This window comes from Paramacrobiotus metropolitanus, unplaced genomic scaffold (assembly GCF_019649055.1).
Source record: "Paramacrobiotus metropolitanus isolate TYO unplaced genomic scaffold, Prichtersi_v1.0 Parri_scaffold0000291, whole genome shotgun sequence".
In the NCBI taxonomy this organism is placed as follows: Eukaryota; Metazoa; Tardigrada; class Eutardigrada; order Parachela; family Macrobiotidae; genus Paramacrobiotus; species Paramacrobiotus metropolitanus.
The window spans coordinates 40,044-57,953 of NW_026570511.1; the positions used below are offsets into that span (position 1 = coordinate 40,044).

Below are 17,910 nucleotides of genomic sequence, written 5' to 3' on the forward strand. Positions count from 1 at the left end.
TGATAGGTATTGAACCTGCTTCTCAAAATGGAGACAACAGAGCGGTACAGCGGCCCTGCGCCCTCTGATCATCTGCTTAAATACGGCCACCCAACTGTTATCACCAAACGCTTTGCCGCTTCCCCAACCGTACGCCTACACGTTTTGCATTTTTCATTTTGCATCGGCACTCTATCAAGCCATGTTGCTATTCCAGAAAAAAGGGGAAAAGAAAGATGGTTCTAGGAACAGTATTATAAAAAGCGAGGATTACAATATCGTTTTGTCGGTACCCCCGAGACCGGAGAAAAAACCGCCAAAAAATCTTAATATTTTTGATATTCGCTCGGCGGATGATATTCTCGATTACATTTTGCCACCCAGGTAAATTAAACAGCACTACAAAGCTACTTATTCAGAAACCATCTTACATATTATGTCGTAGGAACTTGGAAGTAAAACTTTGGTGTGTTCATTTACGTACAAATATAGATGGTTTATAGACTTTGGACTGAGAATGGCCTGCAATACGTGCAAAAAGTTTCTCGTATACCTGCTACCAGAATGGACGTTCTGAACTTGCAAGAGCGACTGGATAACAGACTCGAGCATTTAGGTGCGCGGGAAACTGGAATTTGTCCAGTCCGAAGAGAATTATATACACAGGCATTCGGTAAGTTATCTAATTCTCTTCTCTTAAGTAGCAATTTTGTAACACTCTTACGATGGAGTCAGCTGAAAAAAATTTGCAGTTTCATTGCCGAGAGAGTCAAATAACTGATCAGTAGCATTAGAAAATGTTCTAGATGAGCTGATTCGGCAAGCCACCTTAGAGTGTGCAGAACGGGGACTGATGCTTTTACGAGTTCGCGATGAGATTCGTATGTCGATCGCAGCGTATCAAACGCTTTTCGAAAGCAGCATGGCCTACGGTATGCGCAAAGTGCTTTTGTCTGAACAAGGTAAAAACGAATGCACAGCAAAGGTGTGTCTCGCAATAACTACTCGTGCGTACAAAGAACGTACGCCGCCACCTGTCTTTTGTGGTAATTCCCCATGCCTGCAGATTACGGATTACAATTCTCGCAACATCAGTTTGCAACGGCAAGTAGATGAATGGAAAGAAAAGTTCGATACGCTGGAGAAGCGAAATGAAGAAGTAAGGGCTTTGGACAGTCAGAGAAAGCTGGAGGAGCTTGAAGCAGTCATTCGAACCAACGAGCAGCTAGCGGTGAGCACCGGATCGGACTACACTAACTCCATAATTATTACGTTAGAAATCGTCATGGTCTACCCTTATGATTTCTTACCACAATTTACTGTTTGCTATAGACCGTCTTGGACAACATCACTGTTCAGCGTAGTTTAGTCCTCAACACTGGTAGCGCAACGGATGATCTTGCAGCAATGGAGGAAGTGCGGGCAGAAAAAAAGAAAAAAGATGAAACAGCGGACGATTCCCATATGGATAAAGGGAAAATGAATCCGTAATATGTTTCTTCAAACGACGTGATGCGGGACGGCGCCCATGGCGTACTTAAACGCAATAAAAGCGTACTTATTACGTTGCGTGAAGATTAGTTAGAGTATTCGTGTGCGGTGTGTGTTTCAGAATGATTACGCGAAGATGTATGTCAGTGTGTCAGAATTTTCACAGGATTGCTGCGCTCCGTAAGCCGGACGCATAAATACGTGGCAATTCTTAAGCAAAAGTTAAATATTTAAATATCAAAAAGCCAATGCTTCTGATGCCATGTCCAGCTACTCGTATCAGCAACTGTCTATGTGAGGACTACAGCGCTTTCCAGTGTTGTAACTTGTGAGTAGTCACTGACACAACTTTGCGTTGTAACGCACATGCGGCACGGCAGAAAAACCAGAACTTTGCTGTATCATCTGAATTTGCATGTTGTAAGCAATAACAGAGTATCACTATTTGGATAGAAGACAGACACTAAGTGAAAATTTAAGATTTTGGAAAACAAACGTGGATTAAATAACAACGGGAAAACAAAACTAAAACAGTTATTAAAAACCTTGCTATAGAGTAAGATACCGTAGTTTTAATATGCACAAGTGAGGAAAGATTGTGAAAATACTTGACGGTAACAGAATCGGGGCACCGCTTTCGTTCGCATCGTGCTGTTCGGGCGGAAGAACCTTGTTTACTCTGGGCTCGTACATAGCTCCATCAGGACTTCGAGGAGGAGTAGGCACTGCTGTGTTACTGAACCATCCCCAACTTTGGGTCTGATACAATACTTTGATCAAGAAAGGCATCAGCCGAGGAACATCCGCAAAAACTCCTGGCAGTCCGGAGGCGCACCCGCTACGAAAGGGTGCCCTTACAGTTACCGCTACACGATAACTAAGGTAGGAAGGTTAGTAAAACCTACAATCCATAAGATGTGATTCCCACTAACTGATACTGTGAAACACTGAGATCAGGCCCTTTGCAGACAAGGGGTCCACCACTGTCTCCTTGGCATCTTTATGAAGAAAACGCAAATTAGACATAACGTCATTTCCGAAAGTGTTTTTATTATTACGTGTCTTTGTTAGATTGGAATGCACAGTTCATCTCCGGTGTCATCATGTGAAAGGCCTTGACGCAATCTGAACTGGCCACAGTCTTGAGATTCACCACTTGCAGTTTGTCCGGAATACTTACGTTTCCTGACTGTGTGCCTTTCCAGGCCACAGTGTTACCACACCCGGTCGCCACACATGTCGTTCCAGCCACAGGCATCGTTAATGGACGCGGAAGGCATACTGGTTGGATTTTTGGTCCAAAGGTGACCGTCTACATCATTATGGCAGTTCTAGTAGAATCCACCAAGCCATACATATTTATATCATGCAATACATCACTGCATGTACATCTACATCTTCACTTGCACAATCTCTGCATGCTCCGGCAACGGCTTAAAAGCCTGGTGCAGCCGGAAATAAGGAGTTACTCGTAACTGGTAGACCATCGGCTGGAGCCGCAGACCACCAGCGACCGGCTCCCCTCATTAAAGTTTCATTGCATATTCATACTTGTGCATTTAGTTGTATGAAGTATTATATACTGTACTCATTCGTATTATCCTCTATATTAATGTTAGCAACACGGGAGCGTACATGACCAGTGTGTGCGCCTTTGTGACTGAACAAAATACTTGATAGTGGAAAGCAGCCGTAGTCTGACCTGTTTGAGTTTTAGTAGACAGTAATCATAATTGGCTCCAGTGCTACTCTCGGTGAACCTTGGATGGACAAACATTTGGTCTACAAGCATGGTCTGTCCGTCAGTTTTATCCTTGCAATTCTGATATCCAAATCTAAGCCTGTAGTCCTGTACAGGAAACCGCCTAGAAATAGTATGAAAAATAAAATGAATGCTTATGATTTAATAATGCCCCCTTTCATGAAAGAGTTCCAGCTAGAAGCTAACCTACTGGCCATACTGCGAGCAGCAGTGCCCAGCGGTCACAACCCAACCGGGTCCAATCTGAAATGCTGGTTTTGTAGTCGTAAATAAGCCGGTAATGTTATGGCACTACCAGAAGTCTTTGCTCTTTACCAATGATCCTCCACAACCAGTGTAATTATTGATGATTACGTCCGTCTGCCAGGGCCATGCGCTTGGAGTAGCCTTAATCAAAGAAGATAATAGTTACCGGGTGCGAAAAAGAATTAGAATTTGCAACTTGCTCGCTTAAGCTCTACTTCTACAGTACGTAATCAGTGTCTGTCGCGTTTCACAGCTAATACGCACATCGACGCCACCAACAATGCGGTTTTCATCTGTTATAACCTGTGGAATCCCGCACTCTTGGGTACAAATCTCATCTTCTCCACCTGCACACTGCTGAACTCCTGGAAGACAAATATCTAAATTCTATAATTTTGTTTCATAGAAAACCATGCAGATGACTACCAGCATGCCAGAAATTCTTACCATCGCAAATGCGATCGTTGTGCAGACATAACGGCTCGTCCTTATTTGCGGAAACGCACCTTAAGTCTCCCTCCCCGCAATATTTGCTCTCGTTGATGGCTAAAAAGATTTACTTCAGCAGAAATAAAATTTTAATAACGAAAATGTTCCAATACATCGATATCGCACACCATAATAAACTTGTCCTCATATTTTGGAATGTGTCCTGTGTGAGCATAATAACTCACGTAAGTCACGTACATTTTAGGGTCAAATTGAAGCCTTTGAAGTTCTGTGATGAATCCGAAATGAAAAGCATCATCTGGAACACTTAATCACTGATTGCACGTACATGATGCAGATGATTTTTGTAAACATCACGCACAGTGACTTACAACAGAATCACTGTAGCTGTTAATTTGAAATGGTGCATTTCCGCACGCTGTCCGTAAAATGCTCCATGGATCTATCGAAAACTCTGGTACGATTTACGTCACTTTTACAGAACCGGGTAAGGTTTACACTGCAAGTCCCAGAAAACTAAATAATCCTTCACACATACACCGCTCGGCTCAAGAGCTTGCAAATTCATCGTTGCCGACCTGATCTATAAAAGGGAAATGCTTCAAAGGTTCCTTAATGATGGAATTGGCGCCTAATGCTTGCACATGTTTTACCATTAGAGCTTTTCCATTTCCTTTAAACCAGTATGATATGTTTTGATTAACTGGATAATTTTCGGGATAATTGGGAGACAAGACTTGAAAAACGTCGCCGTCATTTTTCAACTGGAAGATATGAGAGTCGTCCACGTCACTAGGGACGACCATCTCAGGTATTTCCAGACTTGCTGCCAGACATATAACATTAAGAACGAACAACAGCAAAAGGCATGGTAGCGCTCGGGGTTGATGCAGGTACAGCATACGAGTACATATCCAACTGTAATATTTAATCGTATATCTACAATCCATATTCGGCAGTTATGACCATTTCAATATAATTACGTATTTCGTGTCGCTTAACGAACACACTAAACCTAAAAATTTCTATAAAAACGCTGTAAATTCCAGCATTTTAAATTGGCCGACTTAATAATAGGTAACGCCATAATTGTGGAATTTGAAGTGCAGTTGATGTTGATATCTAGACATGTAGCGCCTTTGCAACCAAATACAAGTATGAAAATATCGTTATCTCGCTGCTATTGAAAACTTCGCCATAGTAACGCGCAAAAAGTGTAACTGCGCCAGCTCCTGTGATGATTACGAGCGACAGGGAACCAGCGACACAAGAATTTTCTGGATCAGCTTCTTCTTTTTCGTTTGGTCCAGGAAGCACTCTCGGAGCATATGATGGCTCGAAATGCGGACGATGGCGTAGCTTGGGTACTGTCACATCAGGGTTCCAACCGACCTTGTTATCATAAACCGTTTGGATCAAGAAAGGCAGCATTCGCCTGGCATCCGCAAAAACTCCAGGTTTACCGGAAGCGCATCCACTATATCGTAGGTTCGTTTTTATAGTGAGATCCAAGTATCGTACGTATAAACTTAATAAAACAAGATTTGGAAAAGGCTAAGCAGGTATCATAATATTCATACTATCCGTATGATGTGATGCCTTGAAGAAAATATTGCTGAGGATTGGAAAGATCCGACTGACATACCAGCGGTCCACCGCTGTCACCTTGACATCTGAAAGGATACAAATGCTAATTACCGCTGTAATGAAGTGGAACGTATACGTTTCACAGAATTATAGGACGTAGTATACGACTTTGCAGGAATTTCTGACTGGAACCGTTATCAATGTTGCGCGTATGAATTCTCACGGCGTGTTGTTTTGTTATCTGCCGGCCCAAGCAAGATTTCCAAACATATGCTGTCGAGGTGTGCCTTGTCGGCATCATCACCACGGCATCACTGGTTCGTTGTTCTCGTCATAGTTCGTTCTTGTTCAGCAAATCGTTTTGATGTTGTTTCTCGTGCGTCGCATTCTCTTGCGACACCTTCTTACGTTGCCGTACCGGCTCGATCGAAATTCGAAAGGCACCACGCTCTATGTGGTTTTCCCATTCAAGAATTATTTTAGTGCATCTTTTCGAGCCGCTAAAGTATTTTTTCTCCCTTTAGGTAGGAAAAATGCGCTAGTCTAATGTACGAGCGGAAACCACTCCAGTAATTCTACTCAAGAGTTTCGGTAATGTACAGTAATTGTTACACGCTGCTGGACATCTTACTGCAGGGCACATTTTCCGGGCCTAAATTCAGAAAATTCTGATATTTTGCAGAAAGGTAGAATAACACCCTAATATATTCAAAAAACAATCTTATCTGCAAAGGCCAAAAATATTTCAAATATTACAAACCAAACAATAGTACAAAGGGCCAAACAATATCCAGTTTCTTAAAGCAGGACTCTCTGTTCGAACAGATCCCGCCTCCAAACCTTTTTAATTGGCCAGAGCCGGCCTTACCTTCTGATTGGCCAGAACCAGCTTCACGGCTTTCAGGCCTGTACAGCATTTAACCTTCGTTGTCATCAGCACAAAGCCTTTACTAAGCTTTCGAAACCTTGGTACCTGTACGAATTTTTACCCGATTAACCAGATCAGCTAGATCCAATCTTTAGCCTTAGCCATTACTAAGGTTTCGAGACCTTAGTGTCTTTTACTTGATTAGCCAGGACCACCACATCTACCAGATCAGCCAGAACTGTCAGATAAATCATAACTACCAGATCAGCCAGAATCAGCAGTTCTTCCAGATCGACCAGAGCTACCAGATCAGCCAGAAGAACCAAAAAAAGCAGGTCGACCAGAAAAACCAAAACTGCCTGATCAGCCTGAAAATCGAATCAAACAAACTAATCAGCTCTGCCAAATTAGACCGCACTACCAGATCATCCAAAACCATCCTGAAGTGCCGTTTCCAGACCTAATAGATCAGCCTGAACTACCGAATGATCCAGAACCGCGAGATCAGCCAGATCAAAAAGACTGACCTGATCAACCAGAGCTGCCAAATCTGCAACATCAGTCTAAACTAGCAGTTCTTCCAGAAGTGATGTTTCCGAACACACAAAGTTCAAAGTTTAGTAAAGCCAAGCTTTGAAAAGCTTAGTAAAACTAGGCTTTATAAACCGTAGTTAAACTAATAAACCCTGAAAATCTTTGTAACCGGAGACCAAGCGTGCGGTACCCCCTTTTTTAAGCGTTTGGTCACCGAAGGTATTTTAAGCATACTGAAGGCCTTTTAACCCGTTCCACACCATGCGTGTTAGACCGACATGGTGGAGGACTTCCTCTCTATAACCCGTTGTTATGATCGTAGGTTGTTTTTATTGGTTTTATTTCAAGGAAGAGATGCTAGACGACAATTTAAAGTACAGAACTGGTAGCTTCACCGAGTTCATAAGGTCCAGGGGATGACCAAACATGGTCAAAAATGAACAAACTGGGCTCCCGGAGGTCCTGCTTGTCTTGACCGCCAGCCACACATCAGATAATTACCAAAAAAATAACAGGAGAAGTAATTGCTCAGCTTTATAAAAGAATGACGAAACGTTCAGAGGTAAACCGCTCACTGGTCAGTGATGGTCAATTCAAAATACCATGTTGGTCTTGACACGGTTGGGCATGGTTCTAATTAATTAATATTCTTTAAAAATTCGTAACTATTGGCAGAAGCATAGTACACGGTACAACAGACAATCAAAAGAAAGCCCATAAAAATCTGTATTAACTGACTGGAGCATAGCGGTCAGCAAAGTGACCACTGGTCAGCACGGACGAGAAATCCGAAAAATCTATTTTTTGACTGAAGGCCATTAGAATCAATGTGATTAAAATGCAAAACAACTGCGTAATGACTGTTTCGGTAGCTCTGAAATAAATACGGCCCGAACTCTCTACAGTGGATTGCAAAATTGACTCAACGTCGGGCTGTACCAGTGGCGCAAATAGCTGTATCGGCTGTGCAGTGCATTTGCCTGTGTGTAGAACGTTATTATTGCCATGCACCGCACTGGCTACTCTATTGTTCCTGGGAGAGTTCGTATGTTCTTTGCAATTTCAACCGAATTAAACGGTAGTAATGAGAGAGAAATCTTGTAAATGTTATTAAGCTCGCGTTATTGATACTGTTCCAGTTGAGCTTGCCCTTGCATCAAATTCATTTGGACCTTCCGGTTCCTGAGCGCTCGTGCCTCGTAACCTTTAGAAATCAATCTGTGCAAATTAAGCGGAGAATTTAACGTATAGGAGAAATGGCTTAGAAGTCCTGTCTTCCTTTCTGAATACTAAAATTTGTAGTTTTGTAAAGACTTGAGTGACCGGTTGTTTTTAGCAGAACTTTACTGACCTTGCTGCGCGATACTTCCGTATTTCTCAATAATTGGTCACTTTACTCACTTGTGAAACACGTTGAAGAAGTTGGACACTGGTCAGTTAACGATGGTGATCAGCGCAGAAATGTTTCCTGTTATTTATCGCCGGTATCCCATTCAGTTTCACGACCGGATACAGCATTACTTTCACTGTACACGTCACTCGGATTACGTACAGTACGCGTTATCTACATTAAAGCCGATGACCAGTTGTCCCAGAAATAAGCAAAGCAGGACCAATTCTATGTATAGAGTTGGTCCTGGCAAAAGTGACCACCTATTGCGAAATACCCAAGTAGCTACGTAATGGTGCATATCAGTGCTTTTTTGTTTAAAAATTTTCCTTGACCACTGGTCATCTTGATGACCACCACAATACACCCATCTTGAAGTACTCGTTGAGATCTATTGTTTGAGCTATTGACATATTCTATGAGATTTTTTATCATTTGTTATAAACGGCAGTGAATAACATGTCGGCGCAACATGGTTACCATGCGTGTTAGGCCGACATGGTCATCTCCTGCTTGACCTATGGTCGCTAAAATTTAAAAAAAAACATTTTTCTCTTAATTGAATTTTTTTGTCCCAGACTGCCAATTTTCAAAACTGTAGTCCCATCCCTTCTAGTACCCGGTTTTCCTGGGTTAAGCCATTAGTTACCGAAGGCAACGCACGCGATACCCGCCCTACTAAGCCTTTGTTCACCAAAGGCCTTTTAAGCCTTTGGTCACTGGAGGCCTTTCAAGCGTTTGACCACCTTAGGTCTTTTAAGCCTTTAGTTACCAAAGGTCACGCGTGCCTTACCCGCCCTATGAAGCCTTTGGTCACCGAAGGCCTTTGGTGAACGAATGCTACGCGTGCAGTACCTGCTTTATTAAGCCTTTGGTAACCAACGCCCTTTTAAGCCATTGGTCGTCGATGGCTTCTTAAGCTTTTGGTCACCGAAGGTCTTTTAAGCCTTTGGTAACAGAAGGCCTTTAGGCCATTGGTCAGCGAAGCTTTTTAAAGTTTTTGGTCGCCGAAGCTTTTTAAAGTTTTTTGTCACCGCAGGCCTTTTAAGCTTTTGGTAACCGAGGGCCTTTTAAGCTTTTGGTCACTGAAGGCCATTTAAGCCTTTGGTAACAGAAGGCCTTTTAGCCTTTAGTCATTGAAGGCCACGCGTGTGGCACCCACACTTTAAAGTCGTTTGAAACTGTGGCCGCGTCAGCTGCTTGTCATTATATTAAAGCAGAGCTGTCTGTGCGTCACACTCCCGCCTCCAAATCTTCCTGATTGGCCAGAACCCGCCTTACGGCTTTTGAGCTTTCCAGCTTTTGATACGTACCTATTTCTTTAATAGTTTTTCCTTTCTAAGCTTTTGAAACCTTTGCACCGTCATAATTAGCAAAATCTACCAATCTACCAAAATAGCCAGATCAGCCTTAACTACCGAATCATTTAGAACCATCCAAAACTTAAGCACCTGTACGAGATTGCATGGACAGCCAGATCAGCCAGATCCTCCCTTTAGCATTAGTACTAAGCTTTCAAATTCTTAGCACCCGTACGATGATCAGTCCAATTATTCAGATCATCCAGATCACACCTTTAGTTTTAGTACTTACTAAGCTAACGAAACCTTAAGAACCCGCTTTGACGCCTTCCAGCTTTTTATAAATGGAGGCCACGCGATCGGTCAATCACTACTTAGTGATTGACTTACGTCTTTTGAAACCAAAAGGTGTGTGTGCGGGATCCACCATTTAAAGCCTTCGGTAACCGAAGGCCACGCGTGCGGTACCCACACTTTTAAGCCGTTTGATACCGTGGGCCGCGTCAGCGTGGCGCATAAGCGCCGCGCGTCCTGCTTGTTACAATATTACAACACTGCAAAGGGCGTAGCCAAACAATATTAAATGAACACACAGGACTACATATTGTTGCAGTGTATTGGTATTTGATGCAGTACTTCGTAGTACTCTTTCAGGCTATACTTTTTGCTCATTAAATTTTACTGTATTGCACGAACAAATTATTGGACCCTACCAGTTGTAAGTCGTGATGCTTAACCAAAGCGCGCGTGCGGTGGCCCGGCTGTTAATGCAAATCGAAATTTCCAAAATCTGATATCAGTTAATTTAAAAGCACATTAATATAGCCTGAAATGCAGACACTCCTTGTTTGCGGTTTAGCTAATACTTCACAGTATGTCTGACAAATATAATTGGGCTGGGATGTGATGGGGGGCGTGCTGAAAGTGTCCACAACTAGTGCGAGGCTCGCAAAATCAAAAAGAAGCTTTCATAATGAGACTGCGCAGCGCCAGTGCTCTAATCAGCAGTAAATACGAGTAGTATGTAGTGATATTTCATCATTCAATTGTTGGTTGGGCACGCCTTGAGCCTTTGCAGATGAAATTTTTTTTTTAATATACTGGGGTAGTATTAAGGGAAGTGGCCCGGTACATGGTACCAAAGTCGTGTACATGCAGGAAATCTTTCACTTTCGCGCACTCCAAACCCTTTTTTCTCTTGTTTTATGACATTCTGCAGCCAGATGTTTTGTATACACTGGCGTGAAAACCGTTTGTGAGCGCAACATTCAGTTCGGGAGTTATGGCCGTTAGAAAATTCCAAAAAGTTTACAGTAAAACCTCTCGTTACATACACTTCTTTATTAAACACACTTCTCTATAACATACAACCCGCAAGGAACCGAATTGGCTCGCATGTTATAACATAGGGGGGATTCTCTTTATAACATTCACTTTTTTATAAGTCTTACATACACTTTCCGCGGAACGGAATGCAGTTTAACCGTAGTGCATATGAAGCCGCGTACGCGGCTTCATATGCACTACGGTTTAACGAGTGTAGAGAAGGGTACTAATAAACCCTGGGAATGGGATTTGGGAAATGGTATTGGGAATTGGTATTGGTAATGGAATTGGTAATGGGAATCAAAATAATTGTTGGGAATGGTATTTCGTAATGAGAATGGGAATGGGAAAACGACTGATAAAACAGAATAGTAATATCGTAATCGTAATATCAACAAATACGTTCGGATTTTTAGCTCGAATATCATTTGGCCCGTAGTTAAACAATAAATTATTACACTATAGCTGCGTGCACGTTGAAAAGCGGGCGTTGGCTAAATGCACGGATGACCGTGCCTGGAAGGGTGTTGAGTGCGGGCACGGAATTTCAGCACGGGTGTTGGCTGCGTGCACGGCTAATTATTTATTTCAAATCTTCTATTACACGGATTTGTGAATAAAAAAGCGTTTCAAATTTATATAAAAATTACGTTTTTTGTGTGCTCAAATATTTCTGAAGCCTTAAGCTATATGCATTTCAAAAAAGTTCAAAAGTATTCAATAAAGAAAATATTCAAATGTATAATAAAACCACGTGCAAATTTGAATTCTCGAGGCAAGGAATTCCTCACACACAAAAATCCGGCGTTGGGCTTTCGGTTACCTAGAGGTTATCACGTAAAGTAACTTTACTAAACCGTAACGGGCATCTTTTGGGTAAGTACCTCAATAGTTTTTAAAATAGTTCTGCAAAAAAGATCCATGAATTGTTAACGCGAGCAGATATTAGCATCTCAGCGATGACATCCACCTCATCCACTTAATCCATGTTTGGCTACATAGTGCATAGTGGCATTCCAAGGGGTTCCAATTTCAGTTTTCCTGAGCCGTAATAAAAGGTCGCAATAGAAAATTTGAAAAATAAAAATAAAACAATGAGCCTAAATACTCGTATTTTGAAATTTATTTTATGCAAGAAACGAACACATTTTCAGCTTCGCCTGCTCAATTTTATCAGTCGTTTTCCCATTCCCATTACGAAATACCTTTCCCAACAATTATGTTGATTCCCATTACCGATACCATTACCAATACCAATTCCCGATACCATTTCCCAAATCCCATTCCCAGGGTTTATTAGTAGTAATTTAGTACCCTGTAGAGAACCTCTGAACAACATTCAGCTCCGGTGGAATACAGTTGCATACAGGTAGCCAAATGCAATCTGATGTTACCTGAACTAATATGGAGCATCTGTACATGTAAATGGTAATCACTATATGCAGAAGTATATCTCACAAAATATTTTTTACGAGGTTTCATGAACTAATCATACTTTATGATGAAGTATGAACTCAAAACGAAGTTCGTATGTTGTAATGTACTTCTATGAAGTACAAATTTGTATTGTACTACAGATTCTTGCTACTCCCTTAAGGTTGCATTAATAAAGTACATGTACTGCGACGCCCCCCCACCCCAAATTATTGCAACGCCCCTGGGGGCGGTTTCCCTTTATAAAATACACCCCAGTATAACATACGAAACTGATGGAACCGTGCTTGTATTTTATAGAGAGGTTTCACTGTAATTGCATTCAGTTGTACCAAAAGTCTCATTATGAACCGATCTCCCTCAAATTTTGCACGTAAATGCACATAACCATGAAGAACTTTTTACATCAATCCACTGTTCTAGCAAGTTTTTCAAATTTTAAAATGAATTTAAAAAATTTTAAAATTCATTTTAAAATTTGAAAAAAATCATGGAAGTCTGGATCGGTGTAAAAACGATCTTCGTGGCCATGTGCATTTACGTGCAAAATGTGAAGGAAATGTACAAAAATTCGTGTACATGCGCGAAAGTGAAAGATTTCGTGAACATACACGAATTTGTTACCATGTACCGGGCCACTTCCCTTTAACCTTTCTACAAAATATCAGAATTTTCTAAATTTAGACCCGGAGAACGTGCCCTGGTTAGTGTACTGAACTTACGCGTCCTTATTGGGAATGCCGGCGCATAACATCTGCGGGGAAATTGTGTCGTAGTTTTTGGTACACTGGGATCCATTGACAATTGTTAAATTGACAACCTGCAACTGCTTTGGTAATTCAACGCTGTGGGCACCTTGGCCCGTCCACTGCGCAGTACTTCCACACCCTGTAGCCGTGCATACTTCACCAGGGTTGGCGACTAATCCCGGACGAGGCAGACATATCGGCTGAACTTGCGGCGACAATTGCACCTCCTGCAAACAAACCAAACTTTAGAACCTTTCGGCTTTTCTCAGAACCGTAGTCGAATTCGATATTACAACGCGAACTTACTTCGCCCAGGAAGAGTATGCAGTAGTCATAATTCGCTCCTGCCGAACCTTCCGCAAAGTTTGGATGGACGACCTTATCTGCCAGTGTCACGGTTTGTCCGTCCTCTTTATTTTGGCAGCCAGTGTATCCCACCCGAACAACGTAGCTTTCCAGTGGAAACTGCCTAAGTTTTACACTTTCAATATTGTGTGTTGGCATGCTTGAGAACGTTTGCGAATCGCGTACCTCTACACCGTATTCTTTGCAACAGTGGCCGGCTGTTATTACCCAACGCGGGGCTAACTAAAGGTACAATATGCAGTTCATACAATTTATGGTACTGTAAAAACCGACAATTTTAGAGGCTCACCAAAGATCCTCCACATGTTGCATTATTTATGGACACATCCACCTGCCATGGCCAAGCATTTTGCGCAGCCTGCATTTGCAAGCCCCGTATCAAACTACCGATCATTATCGATTGCTAAAGCTTACATCGATTCCTCCCACAATCCGATTCTTTGAACCCATCACCGGCGTGGTGGCTATGATGACCGGAGGTGGTGATGGCAACCCGCAATTCACGGTACAGATTTCATCCTCCTGGTCGGCACAATCAAACACTCCTGCATAAATTTACAGTTGAACATTCTCCTACCTTATCGGTGGCAGTAGTGTTGCCTATTGACAGTCATCACACGTTTACCATCGCAAATATGCTCAGGATCTACACATTTAAGTGGTCCGCCTAATCGGCTCGAAGGGCATACGAGTTCGTTCTCGCCGCAGTCAGACGCTCCTGTAAAAAATCACCGAACAACTTAAATTGTTATGTGTGAGGAATGAAGTCTTACTTGATACAGATAAATTGAATCCTTTGAAATTTTGTGCGGAATCGGAATTAAAAAGCAGGAGCTGCGGAGCAAATTTTGTAGTGGTCATCAGTCTTCTCTGAGCTACTCCTTACTGACGGCTTACAACAGAGTCGCTGTACGACTTGAACTGAAAAAGGGCATTCCCGCAAGCAACTTTCAGAACCAGGTGTGGATCTAAGAATGGGACGAATTACCTCAAAATGAATATCATATGGCGCATACTCCTCAAAATTAATGATATTAGAAATTCTATAGTAGAATAAATCTAAAATTGCTTACATAAAAGATCCCAGATGACGAGGTAATCTTTTCTGCACACTAGGTGGGAATCAGGCGCTTCCAACTCGAAATTCTTCACATCTAGCTGTAATTGCAGTCTGTATGTTACAGCTTATGCAAACAGGTAGAAATTGAAACATGTATTGTGTAAAGTGGGTATAAATTCGGCAAAACCAAAGGCACAAGCGTTAGACCACGGGCACAGTTTGTACCATAACAGGGCGCCCATTGCCTCGAAGCCAGTATGCTGCCTGGGTGTTATCAGGGTAGTTATTCGGATAGCCGGGTGAAGTTACATAAAATCGATCGTCTCCATCAATGATTTTATAAACATTGGCAGCTTCTACTTCATTAGGAAGCATGATATCGGGAAAAGTGGCTGTGTTACACCGGACGAAATACAATATCAGCACCAACAAAAACTGGCTATACCAGCCAAAGAGCACCGAAATAACAGGCGAGATATACACAGCATAGCAGCAGGGGAGTTTAGCCATAAATAGTGACGGCTTCGAGTAGATATTTGCAGACTTCTGCAGACTTGTGGTGAGGAACGGCAGTGGAAATATACGCGCTAACTTTAATATGCAACTGCAAGATGCTCGTCGTCTCTCCTGCTACAACATCCATGTGCTGGACTTATATTATTGCTAGCATAGAAGGTCGTAACCGCCCTTAGGGCAAGCGGCGGCGTTGTTAAGCTTTTAATATAGAAAGTAGGGAAGGTTTTAAGCCTGCATTCTCAAAGCTGCAGATTTTCACTGCTATTTCATTGCTGCAGTCGGAAATCCTACGTATTTGCCATTTCATTGCTATTGAGTTATATACCGAAGTTTGCACCTTTAATTATACCCTACTGAATAAGGAATTTTTAATTACCATTCCTGAAAGGCTAGTTCAAAATGCATTTTAGTCGTAATACTCTGTTTTGGCAATGAAATCTTTGACCAGTGTCAGTTTATCGAAAATTGATAAAGTTTATTTAAAATGTGCTGGGTTGTTACTACATTATATTTACCATAACATAGCGCTCGACATTTTCGTTAGGTCCAGAAAAAATTAACTTGGTAAAATTTTATAATATCTTTTTAAGCGCTAACTGATGCGCTGATTCACCGGTGATATAAACAATAAATGTTTACATATTGCGGAAAAACAAAAACATTTAAACACATTAATAATGAAGGGAAAATAATTGTGTATGTCCTTTAACATTCCTTTAACATCATGTTCTTTTTTGTTTATACAGTTCCTACATCACGTGATTCACGTGTGAGTATATTACGTTCAAGATTTTAAACTTTCCATTTCACCATAAAGACATTAGCTTGTGTGCCAATAGATTGCTGCAAGAGCTGCCAAAACCAACAACACATTTCTGAAAACTTTAAAACTAAAATTTAAAACTAAACTTTAAAATATGATCCGTTTGTAATGATGCTTTAAACTATATGCAACTTTTCTTATCACAGCTCGCAAAATCAAATCGTAAAAACGAGTGAAACATCTTTACCAAGCAAGCCTTTCAAATATATCGACTATTTTGCAAGGAAAGTATCTTTCTATAAAAAAGCAATTGTGAAATACTGCATGCGCTAGACGAAGTATGCAATGAACACACAATACACATTGTGTCTTTCAAAAAACATGCTTGGTTTTTTATTTAGGATTTTTTTGTAATACCTTCTTGCTTTAGGTTGCAATAAAAAAAGGAACAAACGCTTTTTCTTTGAGAGTAATGTAGTGCACTTTCCCGTCGATGATTTTGAGGTACTCAGATTCCTAGATATTTTTAAAATTTAGAAATTCTGGAGGCTAAAAATATTTAGAGGTAACGGCCTCGCTGCGCCGAGTCGAAATATCTAGAAATTCTTGAAATGAAGCTTTAAAGCCGACCTTGAAAAATGTATAGTTATTTGGAGGTAATCGAACGGATTTAAGAACGTATTAAAGGTTTCAAGAATTAGAAAAAATAAAATTATGTTTGATGTAATTGGCAATTTTAAATAACAGTTGTTTAGGTTGCTAAGTTGCGAACTCTCTAGAAGCTAATGTTGGGCCAGTCGCTATGGCAGCCTACGAGTAGGGCAGCCAGCGACAGTCCCGCTTCCGGTGTGCTGACTCACACCGAGTCGCACTCGCTGTCGAGCGCTAGATCGGCCTCGACTCAGGCAGCTTTCCGCCCAGCCTCTCGTCTCAGCCAATCCCCGGCCTCGATGTAGGCAGAGCCACGCCCCATCTCCACATCTCGGCCTATTAGCGTTCGTTTCGCTCGTGTTGGATCTGCCCAGTGCCGTATTAGGCTTTTTCCATGCTTTGGCTCGATGTGCCGTTCATTAGCATTCACTAGCATTATCATTCAATGTACTTTCATGCTACTGCTCGCACCGAGCCTTTGTGTTTGGGTTCTTCCTGTACTTTATTGCTATCCACAATAAAGCCTTTTCCTCACTATCGTGAGCCTTTGCCCTGCTGCTGTCACATGATCGCAGATCCAGTGTTTTCCTTCTGCGAACCTTCTGAGACCACGGTGTAGAACTACATCCGTAACGGCCGACGAGAAGACAGGGGAGAACCGAAGGTTCCTATCCCCATCTGATCGCCGCCGGCCAGAACGGTCTGGTCTCTTTTGTCTCTCTTGCGGGCAGAAAGCCTCAGCGGACCCTTCTCTTGCGCGTGGACGGAACGTTCCTCGCGGTAACAACCCTTGGACGGACTTTGCGCGGGTTGATTAGCGGTTTCCGCGGATCCCCGGACAGAACGTACGGTACGGACCCAGCGGACCCTCGCAGCTTCATCAATCGGGGTCGCCTTTGCCTTAAGTGGCACCCGCAACTTTAACAGCGCGAGATTCACCGGATAACCCAGCGGAGCGACTCGGATTAACCCGGTAAAATGGGTCGATTGACCCTCGGTAAACCATGTAGAGCCTCGGTAGACCCGATATAGCCGGGTATTTCTTATTCTCACCGGATTAAAAGTAATTTGGCCGGCTAAAACTTATCTCTACCAGGATAAAACGGGCTGGAAAACATTTTTTACGGGTAAAAACAGGGTTAGCTAGCCTTACTAGGCCGGACCCTCGAGCCTCTGTGTAGACCCTCTGAGCCTCGGTTTTCAACCTCTTCTAATTTCTAGAAAATTAAGGGAATAACTTTCTCCCAGCTAAAACAATTTTTGGCCGGCTAGATTATTTTCTTGAATTTTTCCTGAATTTCTGGAATTGTTCTGACGCGGAAAATAATTAATGCAAATTTTAAAATAATTGTGACGTCACGACGGCCAATTTTACAATATGAATTCTGACCAATCAGGATAGCGGGGATTCCCTATGCTATAGGCCCGTAGTGAGCC

At 42.1% G+C, this 17,910-nt stretch overlaps 3 protein-coding genes across 10 annotated transcripts in view; 1 reads left to right on the forward strand and 2 right to left on the reverse strand.

The window, feature by feature from the left end:
* The window catches only part of LOC129601872 (33 kDa inner dynein arm light chain, axonemal-like), a 39,411-nt gene extending 37,558 nt beyond the window's left edge, over positions 1-1,853 (forward strand). For all 4 annotated transcript variants that reach the window (XM_055500794.1, XM_055500795.1, XM_055500798.1 and 1 more), the window contains 6 exons: positions 7-129; positions 197-363; positions 483-652; positions 786-964; positions 1,046-1,210; positions 1,312-1,853. In XM_055500794.1, the coding sequence (XP_055356769.1) occupies positions 28-129; positions 197-363; positions 483-652; positions 786-964; positions 1,046-1,210; positions 1,312-1,470 (942 nt within the window). In that variant the 5' untranslated portion in view covers positions 7-27 and the 3' untranslated portion in view covers positions 1,471-1,853. The remainder of the gene's footprint in view (positions 1-6; positions 130-196; positions 364-482; positions 653-785; positions 965-1,045; positions 1,211-1,311) is intronic.
* On the reverse strand, positions 1,799-4,878 carry LOC129601871 (polyserase-2-like). Of its 3 annotated transcripts, none has more exons than XM_055500792.1 (12): positions 4,582-4,878; positions 4,427-4,511; positions 4,300-4,370; positions 4,166-4,226; positions 3,926-4,024; positions 3,782-3,843; positions 3,548-3,619; positions 3,423-3,475; positions 3,173-3,335; positions 2,529-2,782; positions 2,376-2,468; positions 1,799-2,308 (listed from the first exon to the last, which is right to left on the reverse strand). In XM_055500792.1, exons 1-12 carry the CDS (start codon positions 4,876-4,878, stop codon positions 2,020-2,022), a joined length of 1,599 nt encoding a protein of 532 aa, XP_055356767.1. In that variant the 3' UTR covers positions 1,799-2,019. The 3 variants fall into 3 exon arrangements, with proteins under 3 accessions (XP_055356767.1, XP_055356766.1, XP_055356768.1); XM_055500791.1 differs by having other exon boundaries at positions 1,801-2,308; positions 3,743-3,843; XM_055500793.1 differs by lacking the exons at positions 1,799-2,308; positions 2,376-2,468 and having other exon boundaries at positions 2,545-2,801; positions 3,743-3,843.
* Positions 4,879-5,046: 168 nt separating this feature from the next.
* On the reverse strand, positions 5,047-15,225 carry LOC129601870 (ovochymase-2-like). Of its 3 annotated transcripts, none has more exons than XM_055500788.1 (12): positions 14,769-15,225; positions 14,557-14,641; positions 14,381-14,451; positions 14,257-14,317; positions 14,109-14,201; positions 13,898-14,028; positions 13,773-13,841; positions 13,649-13,705; positions 13,424-13,582; positions 13,091-13,344; positions 5,509-5,601; positions 5,047-5,405 (listed from the first exon to the last, which is right to left on the reverse strand). In XM_055500788.1, exons 1-12 carry the CDS (start codon positions 15,051-15,053, stop codon positions 5,051-5,053), a joined length of 1,713 nt encoding a protein of 570 aa, XP_055356763.1. In that variant the 5' UTR covers positions 15,054-15,225; the 3' UTR covers positions 5,047-5,050. The 3 variants fall into 3 exon arrangements, with proteins under 3 accessions (XP_055356763.1, XP_055356765.1, XP_055356764.1); XM_055500790.1 differs by having other exon boundaries at positions 5,264-5,601; positions 13,091-13,122; positions 13,189-13,344; XM_055500789.1 differs by having other exon boundaries at positions 5,264-5,601.
* Positions 15,226-17,910: the final 2,685 nt, after the last annotated feature.